The 24,524-nt window shown below is 44.5% G+C and overlaps 1 protein-coding gene across 1 annotated transcript; it reads right to left on the bottom strand.

Moving 5' to 3' along the window:
- Nucleotides 1-10,558: 10,558 nt before the first annotated feature.
- foxi2 (forkhead box I2) lies at nt 10,559-13,761 on the bottom strand. The gene is made up of 3 exons (XM_079370085.1): nt 13,533-13,761; nt 12,510-13,388; nt 10,559-11,348 (listed from the first exon to the last, which is right to left on the bottom strand). Exons 2-3 carry the CDS (start codon nt 13,123-13,125, stop codon nt 10,762-10,764), a joined length of 1,203 nt encoding a protein of 400 aa, XP_079226211.1. The 5' UTR covers nt 13,126-13,388; nt 13,533-13,761; the 3' UTR covers nt 10,559-10,761.
- Nucleotides 13,762-24,524: the final 10,763 nt, after the last annotated feature.

Below are 24,524 nucleotides of genomic sequence, written 5' to 3'. Positions count from 1 at the left end.
GTCGACGGCAGAGTATGACCTTTGAACCTAAAGTGAAGCTTCAGATGTGAACCAATGGACAGTTATTTCCTCCTCTCAGGTTATTTTTTACTTTCATTTATTTCATTGTGGAATCCAAATCAAGCAGCAGAAACATTCAACTGTAATAAAGTTTCTGGTCCGTTATGATGTAAATTAGAATCCTCTATAAAAACATTAATATGTGCATTGATTTTATTTTATTTTAGTTAGTTCTGTTTATTTGATTACATTGGGATTAATTAGATAAAATAAACATTGTGTATGAATCCTTCTGGAAATGTCTCTGAGCGTGCTGGACAGCCAGCATTGTTTGCCCTACATTCAGAGGCTGTAGGCCCTGCAGCAGACAGCCCGGGTTTGACCTTTGACCCTCGTCACTTTGCAGCATGTAATTCCCCTCTTTCGAATCCCTGTCCCCTCTCGCCTTCTAGAATAAGAGACGTAAAAATGATCATCGTCTAGAAACATGTTTCAAAGTTACATTTCAGACAGCTGCTCTTTTCTTTTTTTTTCTTTCCCTCCAGAATGTGACGCCTCATTCAGCCGCCGTGAACCAGGAACTGACCGCCATCTCGTCCGTGACCTCAGAACACACAGGCGGAGCAGTGAACCCGGACAAATGTGGGTGAGGAAGCCCAGAACCAGTGAACCTCTGACACACACACACACACACTCACACACACACACACACACACTCACACACACTCACACACTAACCCCGCCGTCTCCGAACCTTCAGGAATGATGCTCTCTCTCTATTTCATAACCCCTCCCAAACTCGCCCTCTCAAAATATACTCTTGTAAACACACAACCAACTACATTCAAATGCCCATACCCTGTCTTGATGACCCCCCCCCCAACACACACACACACACACACACACCTCCTCAGCTCTTACTTTGCCATGGAGGCTGATTCCGCCCTCTGGATGAACCTTTCCCTGGGACCCTGAGCTCAGAGGGGGCTGGATTAGAGGGTGGAAGGGTGTATGTGAGTGCGGGGGGAGGGGATGGAGGGATAGAGGGGTTCATTTAAATAGACTACAAAGATATTCTTTATTTGGAATTAATTCAAATTGAATTATTTCCCTCCCGCAAGTAGATTCACATTTAATTGATCCTTTTTTTTTTTTTTTTTAATTGTTTGATCTTTTCCAAAAACAGGATAAAAAACTGTGTGAAATGTGTGAAGAAGTTGAGTGTCCAGCTCAAGCTGTGGCATTAAAGACCCCCTACAATGCACACACACACACACACACACACACACACACACACACACACACACACACACACACACTCCCCACTGCCAATCTCTCAGTGAACCACAGGGGCCCCTCCCTGGACTCCAAACCCATCATGCACCTGTTCACAGCTCTGTCCCAGCCTGCCCTCCTTCCCCTGCAGCATTCCTCCAAACACACTTCAACAGACTCTGACATCTTTGAAATCCTGAGACAAAAAAACTTTAAAAAAACAACAACGACTTCACTATTTGGCTTTCCAGCCGAGTAATTACGTGCTGCTCCTATCAACAGACTTCCTCACATTTGATTCATGTCCCTGTATATGAATCCTGCAGCAGACAGGGAGACTCAGACTCTCCTGGTGACAAGGGGGAAAAGTTGACACTCAGCGCTGAGTGTGAAGTCTGTGCATCCCCAACATAAAATACGGCGCTGTCTCCCTCCCTGCCAAGGCTGCAAGCGAGTATTAGCTCCTCAGACAGACTGCAGCGCCAAGGCCTCGTCTAACCCCTTAATTTCAGGCCTGGAGGTGTCGGGACTTGTTTAAGAGATGTAACGTGGTTTAGAAAGGTTCCCGCCTCAGCCCCTTTATGCACAGCTAAGATCCACTCATATTAAAAACACAAACTATGTAAAGACAGATTAACATTGCATGCAGGTATTCATCTTATTGCTGGGGGGGGGGGGGGGTCGTCTATTTTTACTGTTTCCTAAACTTCTTATTGTGCACACTCCATTCAGACATATTCTTAAAGGAGTTAAGGTCTAAACAAATATCTTCATTTATTTTAAGTTCGATTTTTATTAGCAAACACAAGATGAGGATTTTTCATTGATTTTCGATGAATCTGTCCGGGAGCATTTCGGTCGGACGATATATTCAATGTGTGTACTAATACATTTTAAACAAATGAAACATGTCTGAAACATTAATTTGTTTGGTCTGTTTCGTAGAAAATGTTTGAGGATCACATTAAAGAATGGAGACTAAAAATGATAATAAAATAAATTGAGGATTTATTTATGAAAATAACAAAAATAAACATCTAGACTGTCAACACGAGCAGCTTTCTGTCTTATAGCCTCGTCCAGCTCGTCCACTCTGCACTTATCCTCTGCAGCCTGATTTACACAGGTGACACCAATTACCCAATCATGGCCACCTGCAGCAGAGAGCGAGGACAGACGACCATGACGAGAAACACGTGGTCAACCTGACAGCCGAGTTTTTAACTTTAGTTTGATTCATTTTTAACACACACAACAGATACACGTCAAACAGTGATGGGACGGATATGAACATAGATCTGTTTCAGCACGTGTTGATCAGACAACGATCAGTTTGACCGGCAACAAATATTCATGATTCATTGAGTCTGAGTGTTTTGTGGGCAGCTCTAGAAACGAACAGAAGGTTTATTAAATCTGATTGACCTTAAAGTCGAGCTGTCTCTGAGGACACTGTGAACGATCAGCAGCTTGGATTGTAGCAGTGCACATGTTCACTTTAACGTCTAACTTAAACTCTGTTTGAATAGACTCAGAACTGCTTCACTGTCTTTGTAATAAAGTGGAGGACCAATCAGGTGCTCCGCCACAGAGTCATATTTTTGCCAAAGCAAGATGGCTGAACTGAAGGTGTTACAGTTTGTTTTGTTGTTTCCTGGGGGGCAGTGAGAGCGAGTTCACCTCTCCTTGATCTCCCCCCCCCCACCACCCACCCACCCTCCACCTTCTGCAAGCCAGGGTGTGGGCATCCAGGACTCTGAAGTCCAAGCCATAACAATAGCTGGACTGTGCTGTCCTGAGTCCCCGTCCCACACAATGACCACGTCCATGTCGATTAGTGCGGGGAAGCGACGGAGTCCGGTCCGACTGGGGCTAATAGCTTATTAAGCAGCGTAAAGTGACAGTGTTATCTGGAGAGGTGCCAGAGAACAGGCCCAATTAAAGGAGAAAAGGGGGGGGGGGGGGGGTGAGGAGGGGATGGGGGGGTGAGGACGAGGGAATCAACGTGCATTCCTCCCAGCTTCAGTCTAATTTGCCCATGACGGCTTCCCTGGGGACCGACACCCTCCTTCGCTCCAAAACACACATCTGAAACAAACCCCAAACACACACACACACTCACCGGCTACGTTACCGCTGTGCAGTTATCTGTAAACAATGCTGTTTACTTGTTGATACAGTTTTATAGCAACAGGACACTGAGAACATGTGCGCTGATTTACACCAACATACGGCAACGCGATATGGCGGGGCTGAGTCGTTGGAGACACTTAGAGCCGAGCACACGAAGGTGAAACAGAACATGTGGCTTTAGCTTCTCGTCTTTCAGTGACCCTGTTTGTTGAGCAGCAGCACCTTTGATGACTGATAGGGAGTCTTGTTTTTGGAAGCCCTGAAGTTGCAGGATGATTGTCTTGGAAACAGCTGAGTCGGTATATTTCAGGTCTTCGCTTGAACATCTTGTAAGAAATCTTAAATGCCTTGAAAACGATGAAGAGTGGCCGGTGAACGAGTCCTTCATTCACTTCATTCTTAACATCAGTGACCAAAATCGTCAAGGTAGATTGACTTGTATGATTCTTTTCTAGTCTACTCAGCGTGCTGTGGCGTTGAAGGTCACACCAACACATGGGGCCGCTGTGCTTCACTGGGTTCCTTCTCTCAACCAGAAGGTCGGGGGTTCGATTCCCAGCTCCTGTAACAACATATCCGATGTGTCCTTGGGCAAGACTCTTCACCCTGAAATGCTTCATCAGCGGCTTACGACTGGGATTATTTAATGCTGATATTCAGTTTGGCTGCAAGGGCTGGGGATCGAACTCCCAACTCTACCACTGAGGCACAGCCAGTCACACCACTTTCACACACTGAGGCCACGGATTTAAGCACTGCTGTAAACTTGCCATCATCGACTCAAGAATTGGTTTAATGCCAAGAAGGAAATGAGAGTTCCTGCATGTGCATGAAGCAGCTTGACGGGGATGTGCAAGAATACTGAATTGTAGTTTGGACATATAAACAAAGCTGACTTCACCTCGGTGACATCAGCTGTTGGTTTGTGGGTTTCTGTTTTTAAAACCTCAATTTGTTACTGTGGCAGTAGCCATCTTGGTTTGTTTCCTCTAGGCCAGACGTGACCAGATGTGTCCAACTTGAACAGATTGGTTTGTTAAAAAAAAAAGGTGCCAAGTTATGAACATTTCCACATGGGGATGTTTGGTACTGACTCGTGTTTGGAACCAGCATCAGGTGGCGCGTTGGCCTCATCGGTTTTGGTCCCAGTTTGAAAGAGTCCAGTACTTTGATGGTGGACATGCAGCCTTTTTGGGAGCCTTTTTTTTTTTGGATGGTGGACAGAGAAGGAAATAGGGAGCGAGTGGGGAGCTACATGTTCACATTAGTCAGGAACTGTTTTTTTTTTTTACATGTGAGTCTACATTTCACATCATTTTTTTAAGGGACTACTGCAGCCATTTCCAAAGTAGAATATTTACTGCCACTTTTCATGACTCCTGGAAGTGTTTTAGACATAGAAAAGGACATTTAAGGTCACATTTAAAGACCCTAAGGTTACACTTAAAGCTGTCCTGACACCAACCACTGAATAAACTTACTGATCATCTCAAGTTCAAAACTGAAAAAAGTCCCTCAAAGTCGAAAGCTCCTTTCTTAAGCTGTTTGTGCATTATTTTGTTTTTACCGAAGTGTTAAGTGCTTCAAACAGCCGGCGATATTACACTTTTAAAAAGTCATCACATACTTGAAGAGTGGAGACACAATACTTCCCTTATCGGTGGATAAAGCAGAATAAAGCTGTTGTAACAATGTGTTACTGGGATTTTTCTCAATGGGATGTGGAGTCTGTCAGTTCAATGTTTAAGCTCCGGGAGGAACAACAACAGAAGGGGTTAATGTAATCCATTTCATTGGTGGGGGGACTCTAATAACTGGTCTCTCCCTGCGTCTCCATTGGCCCGCGGAGTTTCCATTGTGCTGCCCGGTGCAGGTGTGGGACATGCTTTGTTGATCATAATCCTCCAGGCAAGGGGAGAGGCTTTGAGTGTGTTTGACGTACCCCACCGGCAGGCCCTTTGCTCCTCGGCCGCCGAGCAGCCACCGTCTCCATCGGCCACTCATGGGATCCGACAGGCGGAAAAATAATGAACAACACCCCAACCCGGAGCTGACCTGGCTCCAATTCACCAGCTCCACACGAGGGGTAAACGAACCACTTAATTGAGCCTTCCAGGATCAAATCATACTCAGGAGCCCCCCAAGCTAACCCCCCCCCCCCCCCACCAACACCCACCACCACCTTAACCTTCTTCCTGGACGCGACCCATCAAGCTGTTTCCTCGCACCCACCACCCCCATTCCTTCACTTTCTAACTTTCTAAAAAAATTGCAACCCACTTACAGTACTTTACTCCCAAAAAAATCTTAATTACGCCAAAAGTGTTTAATTTAAGGACGCTAAAGCCCCGTTTCCACTGACCAGTTGAGGATCGATTAGAACGGTTTGGTTCGGTAAAGCCTGGTCCCGTTTGCGTTTCCACAGCCAACCGTGCCTTATTTGGTAGGCGGCGTCTAAACCGGATGCCGATAGCCGCGTCAGCTACGTAATAGCATCACATGATAGCAGCTAATCGCTAACAGCTAACCCGCTAACAAATTCAACAAAGGAGAAAAACGCGACACAAACAAAACCAACGATGGAAAACATCCAATAATTATCATTACAAAAACTCAATCCAGCTTTGTTTCACAGAAGGACAAACACAGAAGAATAAACAATCGACTGTTTAAACACGGCCATGTTGTGTTGGCCGCTGTCACGCGGGAAAATTATGATTCTTTTAACCAATCAACGGACTGCAGTGTTTAGCTCCATCTAATAGGGTCGGATTGATAATCTTGGCACCCCAACAGAAGGGTCCTAAAAAGTAGGATGGTGCAGGTTGGTTATTTGGGGATCTATCCAGGCTTTACTCTGTGGAAACGCCACAAAAGAACCGCTTGGTGGAAACGAGGCTTAAATCACAAATGAACGCTGCAGCTGATAAAAGCAGGGCGTCCTGCCAGGACTCTGCTAACGCGTCCTTCTTCTCTCAAACTGCATTCAACTCTTCTGTCTCTTGGTGTTCCTTTTATGTCTTTGGAAAGTTATCAGAGCATTTCAAACTTTGATCTATTTTGTCCTGCTGTGACTGATGCCCGCGTCTTTTACTGGCCAGCAGACTGACACGACGTCACTCTGCCGTCCTTATTTCACTTCACTGATGATGAAGTTGATCCTCGGCCTGCACGTGACACCTGCTGCTGACGGAGACCGAACTCTCTGCTTCTTCTGATGTTTCTCATTAGCGAGGCGTCACCTCTTCCCTTCAATTATCAGAGGAACTATTTGGGGCGAGGGTCCTGCGGGGTCGCCTCAGGACATGAGCCCTGCAGCACACTGACAATGTGCGTAGCAGCATCCTCGGTCCCGTGTTCAACCCGCTTCCCAAGCCGCACCAACAATGGCGCTTTTCAAGAGTCACACGATAGAGCCGTGTGTGGCTGCCAAATTAGGACCGAGTGCCTGATATTTCCAGCCACAAACAAAGGTGATCAAACAACGCCTGGGTCAGTGGATCCTCTCTGAATGAGAAGTTCACACTTGGCAGAGGGCGTCGTTATTCAGCAGACAACACTGGTGCAGTCTGCAAGAGTGGGGCAGCTTCATGCATGCAATCTGAACGTGACAGATACAGTAAGAGGGTTCTGATCCAGGGAGTCAAGACCGGAGGCTCAAACGCACAACATGAGTAACAATCACAACGTTGAAATAAACGCTAACGGGTTCGTTCATGTGCGTCTGGACTGAGGATGTGATTGGCTGTTTATGTGCAGGCGTTAATGAACGAGTGGAAGCATGATCAGTGATGAAGACACTGCCATGAGATGGAAGATTTTTTTTGCAGCCTGTGTTTGTTTATGTTTTTTTTTTATCCAGCACCCAGGTACTCAAAGATGACCATGTGCATCTGGAAACTTCTGCATCCTAAAAAGGAAATGTTAATAATAATTTCTCCGTGGTGGAAATTTCAAAACTTGAGGTGTTTGTGGAGTTTTCTCCCAGATGTTGCATCATTTTTATCTGAGTCTTTCTGGGTGATGCATATATCGTCCCACACGCACGCTTAAACACCGGAGTCGTCTTATTTAGGAGTCTGCTTCCTTCAGACCTCCATCGGTCAGAAGAGAACACAGACTTTTTCTTACCGTCTGTTCTAAAAGTCTAAAAGGCGTTTCAGTTTGCTGCTCCCTTCACACAAAGAGCTGTTCTTCCTCTGTTTGACACCCTGTAGTCTCACATCAGGCCTTACTGCTCGTTTTCTGAACATAAATAATCCTCTGAGCTGAGTTTACTTTCCCTCTGCTGAGAAAAACCTTCAGACGCTGATGATTCTTTAATCTCAACGTGATTTGGATGAGTTTAAAGTTCTTGAATTTCAGAGTGTTTAGTTCGACGAAGGATGCAGAGTTCGTTCTCTGCCGGTGGAGTAAAATCATCAAACCATTTCTCTAATGGTGTGAATCCTGACTGGAGAACTAAATCATCTCATCGTGTTCCCCCGATCCGCTCGACGCTCGCAGACACTTTCTCGAGGCGTCGTCTCTAATCGGGAACAATGCAAGATGGCCTCCTCTCAATTTGGGGCAAACACGGCGGCGGAGCGGAAACAAAAGAGAGATGCTTAAACCGTGTCGGCCTGAGGGGGATATCTTCACCTCTCTTCAGAGAGTCCATAATTGAGACGTGGGGATTGGCGTGAAGGGGCCGAGGACAATAGGCGTATTGTCTCAGCGCTCTCTGGATCGACAGTGTCTGTCAGCCGCGCTGTCTTTACAGGCGGCTCGGCTCCAGACTTCAACTTTTTCTCTCTTGATTTTTGCCGAAGCTTTAAAACGCAAAGCTCGCCCCTCTCTCTCTCTCTCTCTCTCTGTGCACTGGAGGAAGTGTCGGAGTAAAACCAGCTGTGATGTTACATCAAGAAAGACACTCTTCAGTACTAATATCCACACACAGGGCTGAGTCACTGAACAGATTATTCTATAATAATTGTCAGGATGACGCCAACTACTCTTCTTTTCACGTCCAGTTTGATCGTTTAGAGAAGAAGCCCAGAACGTTCTTCTGTTCATCTTTGAATTAAACTCACATTTATTATTATTTGAACTTACCAGAGGTGAGAAATGCTGAGTGATAGACATGAAGCAGATACGAAGGGACAACATCCACCTCGACTGACGACTGATAAAACTTCACACACCGAGGGATGAGGGATGGATTTATATTACAAGAGGTGACCTCCAGGAAATGTAAAAAAAAAAAAGACTTGATGGACCGTCTTTCAATTTCCAACCCAGAGAACAAATAAAGTTGTTTTAATTAAATTGTACATGAAACTCAGTAATGCCCCCCCCCCCCCGTTCGAGGATTGATCCCTGATTTCACGTTTCCTTGAATTTCCCTCGGGATCAATAAAGTATCTATCTATCTATCTATCTTAAACACCAACTCACTCACATGCAAAGAAAATCCTTCAAACTTTTCTCTTCCTTTAAATAAATGCTCGACCTGATCAGAGTCTGACGTGTAAATAATCAACATTTCTCCTCCCCAGCAACAGATGACAAAACGTCACAGGCTGTCGTCGGTGTGCCTTCCTCTCTTTTCAGGCTCTTCTGCAGACGCCTGTTCTTCATCGTGATTCTGGATTTGCCACTGTGTCGTTTGCTAGACGTTGCTCCTGATGGATTAACATCAGATCTTTGTAACATAACGAACACAACCTGCTCCTCAGCGCTCTACAAATAAAGATTCTCTCTGAGACGATCTTCTGAGCGTGACATCGTCCCTCAAACGTCATTCGCTGACGATGAATGGAAGAAGAGGAACAGAGACGGACAGATTAACTTTGCTTTAGTTGGACTTGAACTCCCGGATTAAAGGATTAAAATCTTGTTTTGTGACTTAAATCAGACAGGCGTTGCGAGGAAAGAACACGTCAAGTTTAAGTTTGGGAGAAAAAGGTGAACAAATAGAAAAATACTCTCTGCAATGAAACATTAAAATATATAAAAATGAAGAGGCGGAGATGAAGTCTTTGAGGTGGAAGTGAAGGTCTGAATCCTCTGCAGGCCGGTTTGTAAATGATGCATGACAATAGAGTGGAGACCACATGATGTTTATTAAGACACAGGTGACACTGCCTGTAAGCTGTATGTACTGTAGAAAGATTTAAAAAAGGACAAAAATAGATACAAAAGCCGTCCAATGATTGTCACACTGAATCCTGAGAGAAACCATCGTATATAGATTTATATAATATATTCATATATTTAAGACATCTGTGTTTCATGGATACTGTTCTCGGCAGGGTTTTTTTTTTTTTTTTTAAACTAATATTCACTTCTGCTTGAATCAAACTACGTCCAGACAACAGTAGAAAACAAAGTCTGTTAGCATAAATAGCATAAATAATCACAAACCGTCTTTATAATTTACAAAAATACAATTTGAGAAAAGTCCACCGTGTATTTACAAGTTGCAGAAGTGCTGCGTTTCAGTCAACATGGGAGGGTGTAAAAACACAAGGCGGAGACGGGTCATATTTGTGTGAAACTAATTGTTACTGCATGAGGAGACGCGGCAGGGCTCGCCGTCTCTCGTGTGATCGTCACGTTTTGAGGTAATGGCGGTGTCACGAAGGCAACTTTGGCAGGATAAAAGCCGCGTACAAAATCAGCTCGAATTTGGCAAAACAAACTTGCAGACACACAAAGTGAGTGACGTGTTTAACATGAGAGGAGGGAAAGTTCCTGCAGAGAGGAATCTAAAAATAGACAAAAGGTGTTCCGTGTTTTGTACTCTGCATGTTGAAGCTTTGATATAATCATTAATATAAAATAATCAAAAGTTAAGTGCGTGTTTTTTTTTTAACGTTTCTGCAGCTCGTCAACTTCAGTCATCTCTAATGTCGCCGCTGGACCGACAGCTGAAGGAAGAAGTGTTTATGATGCAGACGAGCAAATTACCCAGCCTGCATCGGGGGAGGGGAGGGGGAGGGGGGGGGCTGTGACTTCTCTGACAGTGACTAAACATTTATTTTCACTGCAAAAAACTCAAATCTTAACCGGTGCGTTTCAGTCAAAAATATTTCCTCCCACACGTTCGCCTGACGAGATAAATCTCAACTCAAGATATCACAAGCTAAAAACACAAACAAGGCCCGGACGTGCTCGTCATCAGAAACACTGTCTGAGGGGTTTAATTCCAACAAACTTCACCTGTAAGGTTCTCTTGCTGCATCGGTTGCCAGTTCTGCTCATTACAAGCAATTCAAGACTTTTATTTTTTGGCCTGTTTTATTTTGAAATCCGAGGTTTGTCAGGAGTCATGGGAGACGTGGTCAGGTTTGTGTTGTTCTGATGGCTCTCCTATAGCTCGCTCCCTTCCCGCGGGTAAATCAGACTGTTGACGCTGAAGCTGTTGTAGAAGTTGAACTGTCCGCCCTGCCCGCCGCCAAACGTGTTGCAGTACACTCCACGGTTCAAGTACAGGCCGTCGCCGTGCTCCGCGGGCCCCGTGTCCTGCCCACCGTGGTTCAGGTGGTACGGGCTCAGGGCCGTAATGTTCCTGTTTGCCAGCTCGTTCACCAGTCCGAGGGACCCCTGCCGGCTGGGGCCCCCGGAGCCCAGCATGGACATGCTGCTGTTGAAGTTATTAAAACAAGGAGCGCTTGAGGACAGTCCTGGCGGCGAGGAAGACGACGAGCCCTTGTGGTTCTCGTTCATGGCCTCCATCTCGGGCGAGGACGGCCCCAGCAGCTGAGGGCTGTCTGACGGCTTCAGGGAGGCCCCCACCGCCGCTCGGCCCTCCTCTGCTTTAGTGGCTCCTGGCGCTCCGACTGCTGCTGCTCCTCCTGCGCTGCTCGGGTCGGAGCGTCTTTTCCTTTTCCTGCGGAAATTCCCGTTATCAAACATCTTTTCGCAGTTCGGGTCCAACGTCCAGTAGTTTCCTTTTCCTGTAGTAGGAGAAGAGACACGAAACATTTCACGCCATTAAAATCTACATTTCAGATTTATTAAATTTGACCTGATTTGAAGACTTTTATCTGTAATTTATATTAAAACATATTTAAGCCTTGATAATAATTTTTACTTCAGAGATACGACTCAACAGATATCTGCTTTGGAGAGAAAATCACAGCTAACACTCAAAACAGACTTTGTTTCATGACGTGTTCTCGTTTTCATTTTCCGTCTGTTTTATAGAAACGAGTTTCAATCACACTGAAAATAATCTGAGCCAACGTCTCTGTCACTCTAATCCAGACTGAAACAAAAGGAGAGGATTTAAAACAATCAGATGGACTTCAGAAATCTCAGGAGTTACTCTTAAACTCAAAAGAAGCAACAGGAAATACAGAAACACGTTTAAACAATAAAACAGAATAAAGCAACGTGTACGAGAATAAAAAGCTCAATGACTTAAAGATATAAACAATATTTAAAACTATAAATAGACACAGTGTGTTGAACAGTACAGATGTTGTACAGCTCAGTATGAACAACATGTTGACCTTTTGTGGACACACTGCAAACTTTACAGGTTAAATCTAAACTTACAAATAATCATTGGACAGTAATGCAGGCAGTATTTTAGCAGAGATTAAATTATAGTAAAAAAAAAAAAGAATATTGTAAGTATAAGAAAAATAGAACAATTCCTCCAAATATGGTGCATTAAATGTCTGAGTTAAAAAAAATTTAACCAATCAGATGGTTTTAAATTAATTATTATCTGAGGACAGTTAATATTTATACAAACCTATTTTACGTGTTGTTGTTTTTACAGAGCATTTTCTTTCTTCTGTGTCCTACATTAATAAATTTAATGCCTTTTACAAAATACATTTCAAATTTCCACAAATTATTAAAGTTTGGTTAAATGTTTTTGGCCACAAAAAAAGGAAAAACATTAATGTGGGAAAACAAATTACAATTTTTTGACAATAAAAACGCGTTTAATTTTCTTTGTATTGTTTCTCTCTATTTTACGGCTTCAAATGATAAAGTCTGTTGATGTTATGCTTCCTTTAATGTGCTTTTTTTTTAAATTTAACTTTAATGTGACCCAAACACATCACGACAGTGTAAAATGTTCAATGGTGCGTTCACGGTACCTGGGTCGTCCTCGTCCCTCGGCACTTTCTTGAAGCAGTCATTCAGAGACAGGTTGTGGCGGATGGAGTTCTGCCAGCCGGCCTTGCTCTTCTTGTAAAAGGGGAAGTTGTCCGCCACGTACTGGTAGATCTGGCTTAGGGTCAACTTTTTCTCATGCGCGTTCTGGATGGCCATGGCGATGAGCGCCGAGTACGAGTACGGCGGCCGGACCAGCTTCAGCAGCTCCTCCTGGCTGGCCACGGACAGCCAGCCCAGGTCTGCACCTCCGAAGCCAGGTGAGTTGGTTATGAACTGCCGCTGGGAGCCGTAGGACTGCGGGATGAAGGTGGCCGTGTTGTTTCCGTGTAGGTAGGACGTGGAGGAGTTTACGCACGGCCCGTTGAGCCACAGGTACGGGTTTGGAGGCGACGCGTAATCCCCTATGCCGTAGCCCGCGGGTCTCTGCGCGCCCTGCAGGCTCGGCTGGTGGTGGTACATGCTGTTGAAGTTGTCACAGTAAACAGCGGCCATGTCCGGGGCCTCCTGGGCGCCTTTGGGTGGGAGAGAGCCGACGGTAGGGGAGGTGTGCTGGTGGTGCTGGTGCTGGTGATGGGACTGGGGGTCGATGGAGTTCATCACTCCCCGCGGGAAATCCCAAAAAGGAGAAGCTGGAGTGTTCAGGTGTCCTCTCTCCCTCTGTGTGCGCAGGCTGCAGCAACAACAAGTGTCAGAGAGGATGGAGGAGTGCGCAGACTTTTAATAGTATAAACCCTCAACAGCAGCCACATCCAGGAGCAAGAGGACTCCCGGCAGCCAATAGACACACACGGAGGAGCAGGAGGTGTGGTCATGTTCTCCTCGATCGGAACAGAGTGGGTCAGTGGTTCCAAATGTTCCCCCTGCAGAGAGACACAACAGAGTGCTGCTGCTGGATTCTGTTTCCTCAGGGAGAAGATTACAGTAAACAAACACAAACTCTGTGAGCACTATCAGAACTTTAAGGAATCACCCCCCCCCCCCCCCCCCCCCCCCCCCATCCTCACCTGTGGCACTTTATATCAGAGAGACATCAGACTGTGCTGCACCTCTGCCAGGGACAGGATCCACAGGTCAGATTCAACACTGGCTTTAGTTTGACTTAACAAAACTAACACTCTGCACTTCTACATCAATGGAAAAGAAAAAAAAAAGGTGTTTTTTTTATTTTTTTATTTGTTTCAGCAACATGTATTTAATGTGGAGAGAATACAAGAACATAAAGAGTTTTAATTACTTTATGAAAAGAGACATTAGACATAAATGTAAAATTTCTAATTATTTCTTTTATTTTCTCAATTTTGTCATTTCAGATTTGGATCAAATAGATAGATAGATAGATAGATCGATAGATAGATAGATACTTTATTGATCCCGAGGGAAAATCAAGGTTTTTTTTAATTAGTTTTTTTATTCATTTTTTTTAGATGGATAATTGCATTAAATGTGGGTAAACCGAAGAGCTCGGAGAAAACCCGTAACCCCCCCCCCCCTTCATGAAGACTCTTCTAGTCACTTTTGTAGATGGACTTGAACGGCTTGGCCATGGACTGGAAAATGTTCCCACAGACCTCTTTGACGCTGGCCTTCTGCTTCGTCACCAGGTGTTTCTTCAGGGTGTCCACAATATACCTGATGACACACTCATTCTGATTCAGCATGCTCTTCCACAGCATATCTGCACCAACGACCTTGCAGAGCTCTCTGTGAACGCGTTTAAAGAGCTTCTTCATGTTGGCCGGGGTGAGCTCGATGGAGAGTTTGCTGCCGTTCATCTCTTCCAAGAGCAGCTCAGTCATACATGCGATGGCTGATCTACAGGCATTACTGGAATTATCATGTATGATGTTTTTCAGGATTTTCTGAAGAAGCCCTGTCACCAGAACCTCACAGGTGATCTTGTCACACATGCGCCTTCCTGCGTCCTGTGATGAAGCTTGCTGAGATTTTGCTGTCAACATATCGATTTGACACTGTGAGAGAGCAGAAGCTCGACTCTCCTCCACAACTCCCTCGATCCTTGTCAGAACGGCAGAGGCGACGTCCGTCCTCTTCTCGTGTTGCTGTTTCTGCATCTTAAGCCAGGTCCACATCATCTTCATAAAGTGGTCCACTTTAGTGCGGATCATGGTCATAAAAACCATCATTTGTTTTTTGTCATTTGACAGATGGGTGAAAATGAACTCAGCCAGATTCTCCTTGGTCAGTTCATACTCACCCCGTGTGATGTTGCGGGCCATCCTTTGGTACAGACACATCTGCGTCTCATCCTCCTCCGGTGGGATCATTTCCTCCAATATGTCTTCCAAGTCAGTAACCATCGACTTAATGGGTGTTTCTTTTTTAAGAAGCTTATTTGCAAGTTGGTCCTTCAGTTTTAGAAACAAGTTGATGATGGACCTTCTTGGCAAATCGTTTTGCGAGAAAAGCCTTAGTGGCATGTCTGATCTTCTTCCATGTGGGCATCTTCTCTGACTTGATTAACTCACACAATTGGCGTGGAGATCCTGCTGCCTTTATTAAGCGCTGACTGTCGCCGTTGATGAGTTCAAGCTATATGAAAAGATAACTCGTCTGAATCGCTGCCAGAGCTGGAAACAAGACGGGTTAATTCTGTCTCTAAAGGATCAGTCTCGTCATCAAAAATGGTGATGTCCTCCGCCTCTTCTTCCAGGATTGACTTGACAGTTTCCTTGGTCATATACAAGGTGCTGTCTCTGGAAATATAACACTTCCCAGGGAGATCTGCTGCGACTTCTCCCTCCAGCTTCAACCAGCTCCTCCTGCTCTCGTGTCTCTGTCGACTCCTTTGTCGTTTTACTTTTCTTGAACTTTGACGGTAATTTCACAGATGTGGGAAATCTCTGCCAGAATTGTGGTGACATTTGCTGCCATTTTCTTCAACCTGCCCGTGAAATCTCTTGGAGGCATGGGCTCAACGCTCTCGTTGACTTGCTCCATGTTAATCCTCTCCGTTACCTCTTTGACCACGAGCTTGGTCACCTCCTCGGTGCTCTGGCAACGGATGTCCTTTTGGGTACACATCACCTCTGCCAGGGCCAGTGGGATCGAGTCACCCACACAAACTGATTGATCTCGTCTTCAGTGACACTCGTCTGGGAATTGGAAGATCCTGATCTTTCAGAGGATTCAGAAGAACTTTGTTTGGAGTTCCTCCTGTTCAGCAGTCTGTAGAATGAATGTGGCTATAACCATTGACTAAATCTACGCACATGGCCGTGATGATTTCCTTGGTCTCTTCGTCGTGAGACCCCTCTTCAGATGAGCCCACTGATTCACCGTGATCTGGTCCAGAAAACCTGTCCACGACGGGACGAAGAATTGCTGGTGTGACCACTGGAATAGACTTAACCCTATTCTGTTTGGCATCTGAGCTCTGCATTGTTGCTGTGATTGTATCGTAAGATAATGATAATCTTGTACAATAATTAGATACTAATCCAATAATGTGTGTGGAACTTAACTAACTTGGCTTTCCTTTCGTTGGTGTGCTGGATTGTTGTGAATTTCTCAATTACTGAGTAGTCAGGACTGTATTCCTTATACAGAATTATACTGTATACAGGAATACTTATACTGCATTCCTGTATACAGAAACTCTGACCTTTCATCTGTGATGTCATAGAGTGATGTCATAGACTGACAAAATAAAACATTCTAATGAAACAGTTTTTTTAAAAGCTTTATTTAAAGTGACAGTAAGCAACACGAACATTCCAAAAGGAGAAACAACCGACTGAATTGTTTATTTTCAAATTCTCCTCACAGAATCGCTGGATTGGCTGGCACCTGGGTCTGTGCATGACACGACAGCCCATTCTACAGGCGTGCACTCTACCCTGCCAGGGTACCCATGCCTCCGACACCCACTTCCCCTCATCACTCCATACAAGCGGCCAATCAATAGGATGTCTTACAATGGTTAATAATAGTAAATGAAACGGGACGATTTATTTTTCAGGTTTTTGTTTGTCTGGCTGTCCAGCACAGGAACAATGTCCATGTCTAAATGTGGTTTAAAGAGCTGCCATGTGCTGTGAAAAGGTGGGATGCAACTTTTTGAATGAATTTTTTTTTTTTTTTTTTTTAAATTTAATTGAATTAAAATAAATTTGACAAGTCAAGTTTGTTAAATTCTGTTCATTTCTTCATTCAAACAAATTAAAACATATTAAAAAAAATAAAGTTAGCTCAATGTCATTCGACTCTGACAATTGGATGTTCTTGTAATTTCAATCTTTAGATGTCAGAAGCTTAACAAGTCATTATCAATAATCAAATTATCAAAGATTATTATACTTGTCATTCATAAGATCAACAAGCAAGCAAGCTTTGAAAGAGTCATTATTCTGGAGGCAGGAGTTGAAGACCTCACGGACAGAGGCCTTGACCAGACATTCCCAGTCCACCTTCACTACATGTTTAAGTTTTAGGCTGGAAGGTCGATCCCGCCTCCCGTAGTAACAAGTCCGATGTGTCCTTGGGTTTGACCTTTAACCCTGAATTGCTTCCACTGCTACATCTGCGGCGTATAAAAGCATGTGAATTACATTGCACCCTCTGCCGTTTTTTTTTTTTTATAAACCTTACTGACCCAAAGTGTACATCGGTGAAAGATGATTTATGGATCAGGTTATTCCTAATATTCAAAATCATTCAACTGAACTTAAAGCACCCCCCCCCCAACAAAAAAAGAAAACAGAAAATCAAAACAAAAAAAACAAACAAAAACAAAAAATTGTATAATTATAATAATTATTAATCTATAAATAAAATAATTCTGATTTTAACTTCTGAAGAGTTCAGAAATGTGTATTTGGTGGAATAACCTCATTCTTTGTGTCTGTGCTCTCTCTTCTTCACTCGTCTTTCTCATAACTGTAACCAGGGATTAGAAGAAAGTGAGGTCCACACCTTGGTGTCCTCATAGCAGCTTAGACTTAGACTTCCTTTATTGTCATTCAGATTTGAACTTTGCAGTACAGATAAGAACGACGTTTGGTTGCATTAGCTCGATGTAGTGCAGGATAAAAGAGAGCAGAGAGTATTTACATAAAGAGTGTTGTATAATATACAAAATAAGGTGCAGAATGTTTGCATTTCTAAAGATGGTGCCATTGATTGAAGGTGTCATTAACATATGATAACTCAGTTTTCAGCTTCTAGCTTTCATCATGTAAATAAAGTAGAGGGTTTTTAGTTGAAGCTGGCTCTACACAAAATGATCTGGCTTAGGCTTGTTTTTGTGGGAAAGCACTTTTAAGGTCATATTTTTGTTCAGACTTTATCACTGAGTGGACTTACTAAACTGCTTCAGATAGAAGTGATTGTACCCGAGCTAAAAAGCCTCTGCATGTTTCTAATAAGCTCCAGCAGCAGAAAGCTGCTCAAACTAGGATCAATGTTGGAGATGAAACATGGAGAGAGGTTAGAACACAGAAAGCTTTACAGACCCATGCAGAGCTGGCTAAACACTGAAGCTACAGTGTCCACCACATGCAGAGCTGGCTAAACACTGAAGCTACAGTGTCCACCACATGCAGAGCTGGCTAAACACTGAAGCTACAGTGTCCACCACATGCAGAGCTGGCTAAACACTGAAGCTACAGTGTCCACCACATGCAGAGCTGGCTAAACACTGAGGCTACAGTGTCCACCACATGCAGAGCTGGCTAAACACTGAAGCTACAGTGTCCACCACATACAGAGCTGGCTAAACACTGAAGCTACAGTGGTGACCTGCGTGAGCATCCACTCTCTGCAGCCTGCAGCCCACCAACATCCAGAACAGATGATGTCACAGTGTGTTTGAAGTCATTTTAAAACAGATTCATCCTCTACTTTATCTTCCTCATACAAGAAACTTTCTAGAATGATTTCTTAAATCATAATTCACTTTAAGGAAAGGAGTCTCTGACTTTGTCTTCTATTTGAGTATTTCTTTGGAGAGGTACGGCTCTCCTCTGGAGTTGAATGTGAAGTCTCGTAGGCTGGCTGCACAGCCCTTTCATGACTCATCAAGAGGTTTGTCTGTGTGGCTGCTGATGAGGTCGAAACATGTCACGACTGGGTGACTGCAAATTAGCAATTCTGTTTACAAAATATTACCCAGAATGAAAAAAAAAGGAGAGAGAGCTGCAAGGAAAGCTTCATGAACAAAATGTGAAAGAGCACACCGAAAGAAAGAGCCTGGAGAGAGGGCCGAGGAGAGAGGAGACAGAGGGCCGAGGAGAGAGGAGACAGAGGGCCGAGGAGAGAGAGGGCTGAGGAGAGAGGAGACAGAGGGCCGAGGAGAGAGAGGGCCGAGGAGAGAGAGGGCTGAGGAGACAGAGGGCCAAGGAGAGAGGAGAGAGAGGGCCGAGGAGAGAGAGGGCTGAGGAGAGAGAGGGCCGAGGAGAGAGGAGACAGAGGGCCGAGGAGAGAGAGGAGACAGAGGGCCGAGGAGAGAGAGGGCCGAGGAGAGAGAGGGCTGAGGAGAGAGAGGGCCGAGGAGACAGAGGGCCGAGGAGAGAGAGGGCCGAGGAGACAGAGGGCCGAGGAGAGAGAGGGCCGAGGAGAGAGAGGGCCGAGGAGAGAGAGGGCCGAGGAGAGAGGAGAGAGAGGGCCGAGGAGAGAGGAGAGAGAGGGCCGCGGAGAGAGAGAGGGCTGAGGAGAGAGGAGACAGAGGGCTGAGGAGAGAGGAGACAGAGGGCTGAGGAGAGAGAGGGCTGAGGAGAGAGGAGACAGAGGGCCGAGGAGAGAGAGGGCTGAGGAGAGAGGGCCGAGGAGAGAGAGGGCTGAGGAGAGAGAGGGCTGAGGAGAGAGGGCCGAGGAGAGAGAGGGCTGAGGAGAGAGAGGGCCGAGGAGAGAGAGGGCCGAGGAGAGAGGAGACAGAGGGCTGAGGAGAGAGAGGGCCGAGGAGAGAGAGGGCTGAGGAGACAGAGGGCCGAGGAGAGAGGAGACAGAGGGCTGAGGAGAGAGAGGGCCGAGGAGACAGAGGGCTGAGGAGAGAGAGGGCCGAGGAGAGAGAGGGCTGAGGAGACAGAGGGCCGAGGAGACAGAGGGCCGAGGAGAGAGAGGGCCGAGGAGAGAGCGGGTTCAGTCTGGGTGATCACAGTGATGAGACAGCACCACCTGCCTGTTACTTTCATTAAGAACACACCTGATAAGAATCAACACGGAAACTTCAATAAACTGACCTTTCTGTTTGAACTCACGTTATTATAAAAACAAAATTTACTTTACATGTTAAGTATCTGTGTCGTACTGTTGAGCACTTCAAACTAACCTGGACTCAAAGGAAACCTTTGACTTATTGTGTACATTTTTTAGACTGAGAAAGCACAGATGCACTTAAAAAAAAAAATCTTGATATTTTTTAATAAAATAAACATTTGGTGTCAAATAGGTCTTTTTTTAATTGAAGTTTTATAATACTTTGGTGCTTGTAAAGAAACTGATTCCAAAGAAACAACTGAAAAAATATGATTTCTTTACTGAGCTCTGTAATTATCCTTCTTGTCTTGATTTTATTACAACACGTCTAAAATGAGGCTCAAATATTTCATCCCCAGTGAAAGGAGAGTTTTGGCCTTTTGTTTGTCCTGTCTTCATGTCTCAGGATGTAAGACTGACGATACTTTAAAGAGCCTGTAGTACAAACCCAAACACTGAATGTGTCTGCCTAGAGACAAAAATGAGGTTCTGCAGAAACCTCAGCATTGTTAAATATAAAGACCAACAGGGGAAAATGTTTGGACACACTTTCTTAATTCATCCTTCAGTAGTTTAAAACGTTCCTGTCTCAAACATCTGGTAGAAACTTCCGTCATGGAGGCACACTGCCACCTTGAGCCGCCGTGTTTCAGTGGAGCGAGAGAAAGCTCCTCCTGAGATGTTCAGATTTTCTTATAAACAATATCAAATCAACCACAAGATGGCAGCAGATCTCTGTTCAGTGTGAAACCTGATTGGGTAGTTGCAGATTACAACACAGCCACAAGAGGGCGCTGCACACCACAGTAAGAAGTCTTAAGAGGACGCAGCCAAACAGCCTTCAAACTGTTAGATGTCTTTGCCTCAGAAATCTAATGTGAAAGTGTGTTTTTTTTTCAGTGACAGCTCCTGGAGATCTCGAGAGTCTTTTGAAGATTTCAAAGTTTGCTTTCATCAAAGCTCATTCTGCAGCCCGTGGAGTACGTGCTCCAATAACTTGTGCATGCTCTTTTTAAAAACAGGCAAACAGTTAATTAAGATGATCTGTGGCTGGAGCACGCCTGCGTTCAGCACATATCCCACCCCTGATGCATTTTCGTTTTGGAGAGGAACTTTCTAATAAAGCAGATTGAGGCTCCCTCTGAGCCCGGCTGTGATTACTTTGCTCAGTGTTGACACATTATCTGCCAACACTTCCCTGTTTCGCTGCATCTGATGGACTGAGGTTTTTCCTCTAATGCAGCTTTTCCACGGCTCTGCAGGCCGCAGAGTAATTGTCCGCGCAGCACCAGGAGTCGCTCTGTCTGACTGTAATTCTATAATATCGGGGTTGGCTATGACAATAATCCCCGGGGCTCTTCGTGCGTCGCCAGAACTCTTTCACAAACTCGAATGCATGTGTGAGAATCTGAGGGTGCAGAAGACGCTCGTGCTCTGAAGCTCCTGTCAGCAGAGGCTTTTAAAGACGAAGAGTGTTTGTGACACACAGAGGCTCGAACTTCGGGGAAAGACTGAAAGTGTACTTGATGTATTTTTGGAGGAAAGACCTGAAGAGTGTTAGACATTTAACACCTTACAACAGACGATGTGCTTTACTTAATAATGCACAGAAGATGCTGATTTGATTGTGTCAAAAGGTGTGGACAATATCTGCACAATTACAGCCGACATCTTTGTTTTTGGGATTCTCTTTAGATGCAGGAAATCCTGCTGGATCTGTAATTTGGAAAACTAAATTGTACATAATTTTTTTATGTTAAATGTCCATACCTCTCTGTAGCAGATCCATAAATTCATAATTCTTATTCCTCTGATCCTTTCTGGTCCATTTGTCCATTTGTGATTGTCCACAACTCACATTTTCAAAAAAGACTAAAATGATGTTTCCATAAGAGACAGGATGTAAAAAGTGGAGCAGACTGTGAGTTCTGTTCTGCCCAGCTGGTGCGTCCTCACAGTCTGTGAAATGTATAAAGACGAGATGAACTCCCTACAGTTTGTTTCAAGGTGCCATGTTTTTTTTTTTCTATTTTTTTTAATGGAGTGCAAGAACAAAGACGTAAAACGCCCCCCAATAAATGTGTAAAAAAATGTAAATTAAATAATTCATTCACTTTCAGAGAGGCTGTTCTTCTCTATATTTTGTTTCCCAAAAAAAATCTAAATTATGTGATCTTTAAAGGAGCAATCTGTGACTCTGACCCCCTAGTGTTTGAAACGGGTACTGCAGCTTAACACACGTATAAGCAGCACTTCTGGGAAACATGCTGCTCAGACTGTATGTGATCAATAAAATCCTCGTGTACGTAAACAGGTACAGCTTTAAGGCTTTACTCCACCATCACTGGTTACTGGAGGTCGAGCTGCACATTTCTGCACGCAAAGAGCGATTTATTCCTGTTTTTCTGAGACAGTCGGGCCCATTCATGTGACACACAATCTCCACCCTTTACCTCCAGAGTGGGGTTCGGGTTCGGGTTATTTCTGTGACATATTTACATCAACGTGACGAGCTCCGTGAATCTACCTGTGTTTGTCCGAGTGGGATCATTTACACAGGAAACCGTTGGAAATAAACGTTTGCATTCATTATGTGTTGCAGGGCTTCTTGAAGGCAAACACACACACACACACACACACACACACACACACAGATTTATCCATGCGAGCAGGAGACAGATAAGAACATGTATGCACACACAGAATGGCATTCATAGCGGGCGGTAATGACACAGTGCGGCTTGTGAGAGGCCCGCCACAGTTCTGCGGGCGGAGAGAGAGAGAGAGCGAGAGAGAGAGAGAGAGAGAGAGAGAGAGGGAGAGAGAGAGAGAGAGAGAGGGTACATGCAGGAGATGTTATTGCTCTATATGTTTATAACGCTGCCATGGAAAAATAAGAGCCTCAGCCACAGGCATTTCCTCAGTTCCTCTCTCCTCAGTCACCTCGCCGCGGCCGCGTGGGAGGGAGGCTGAGGGCCGAGCACGTCACACTTCATCATATTCACAAATAGGCATCCTAGTTTCTCTCTCTCTCTCTCTCTGACCCCAAAGCAACCGTTTGTAAGGTCTATTGTCTGGATTCACGCAGAGCTAACCTCTGTAATTATCTTATTTACGTGAGTGGCTGATTTTGTGTAATGTAAGAGACCTGGGAATACAAACATAAATGTTGAAAGAAGTATATTTGGGGCTTCTTTTGTTTGTTTGACCTCTCGTGAAGCTCACTTATGGTTCATTATATTGAGGAGTTGAGGTTTGTTACACAACTGGAGTTCTTCAAAGCAGTTTGGGTTTAAGATGGTGTAAGTATCTGCACAATGTCCGAAGCTGGGAGACTATTGATTTGTGGGTTGTGGAATGCTTTCCTTATTTATTTATTTTTTTCCCCCGGAACATAAAAAAACGTCAAAATGTTTCAGGACTTTTGTAACAAGATTGATTTTTATTCCATACGTCAAAAACAGTCCAACAAATACAACCACAACAAAACAAAAAGATGTTTGGAGAAGGGCCCGGAAGCAAAACGCAAAAAGTAACCGTCCCCCAAAGTATGACACGAGTCAAACAACTGTCACAGTGCTCGTTAACAAAAAAACAAAAAGATCGAGGACCCAAGTGCAGGAACAAAAAAATACTTTTTAAACAAAAGGCAAAAACTAAGTTTGAGCTTCATCCAAAAGAAGAAACACAAAGAACCTGCAACCTCGAGATCCGACATAAGACAATGAACCAACTCAGAGGGGGAGAAACACTGAGGCCTCGTCCACACGTAGCCGGGTATCTCACGAGACATTTTGGCCTCTCATCCACACGAAAACGCAGATTTTAAAAACCTCAGATCAAAGTGAAGATTTGCAAATTCTCCGTTGATGCGTTTGCATGTGGCCGTCAATAATCAGGGTTTTTGTACGTCACATATGCGACCTGTGTTTACGTTCGGCTTGCTGATAAACGTGCTTTAAAACGCTCTTCTGCAGTGAAGTGTGGATGAAGTTCTTTCGAGGTCGCGTGTATGTAAGTTTTTTTTCTAGACGGACAAAAACCCGGCTACGCGTGGACAAGGCCTGAGACTAAATAGACAGGGGGGTAATCAGACTCAGGTGAGACTAATGAGACAGGTGAGGACAATCAGGGTCATCAAGACAGGAGTATGTAGTTGTTGTTTTTTTTGCCCATCTGGACACAAAAAGACAAGATCAGATAAAATAAGATCATCCTTTATTCATCACACAGCAGCAAAGCAGGAGAGCAGAAGAAAATCACGCAGTGCAAAAAATTAAAAATAGATAAAAAATATAAGCCACATGAGATCTGATTCAAACCACACACACACACACATACACACACACACACAGGTGGTTTCAATGGGATTCAAATCTGATTCCTTCAGATCCGATTCAATTCAAAGTGTCTTCTGCGTCACTCCCAGTGCTGATGAGTTTTAAATCCATCTTTAATGACTCAAGGTTAAAAACCTGGGTCAGAGTTGGTTTAGCAGGGAGTGCATGGACAACAGCTTTGAAACACAGAATAGATTTCTGACTCTGCTTTCATTTCTCTCCCATCATATCTCCATTAAACGTATGCAAGTGTTGCATGAAGTCTCTGTAAATTATGGTGTCGGCCGATAACGTGAATGTAAATAACAGCTGAAATCACGTCACGTTTCATCTGGCTCACATGCAGCCACCCTGTGCAGAGCGGACTCTGCTCTGTGTCTGTGATCCAGAGGATAATTAGGCCTGGGAGCACGGCGGTGAATGTTTGGTCTCAGTCCGCTCGGC

The sequence above is a fragment of the Symphodus melops genome (assembly GCF_947650265.1).
Source record: "Symphodus melops genome assembly, chromosome: 19".
Taxonomy (NCBI): domain Eukaryota; kingdom Metazoa; phylum Chordata; class Actinopteri; order Labriformes; family Labridae; genus Symphodus; species Symphodus melops.
This window is presented reverse-complemented; position numbering and strand designations above follow the sequence as displayed.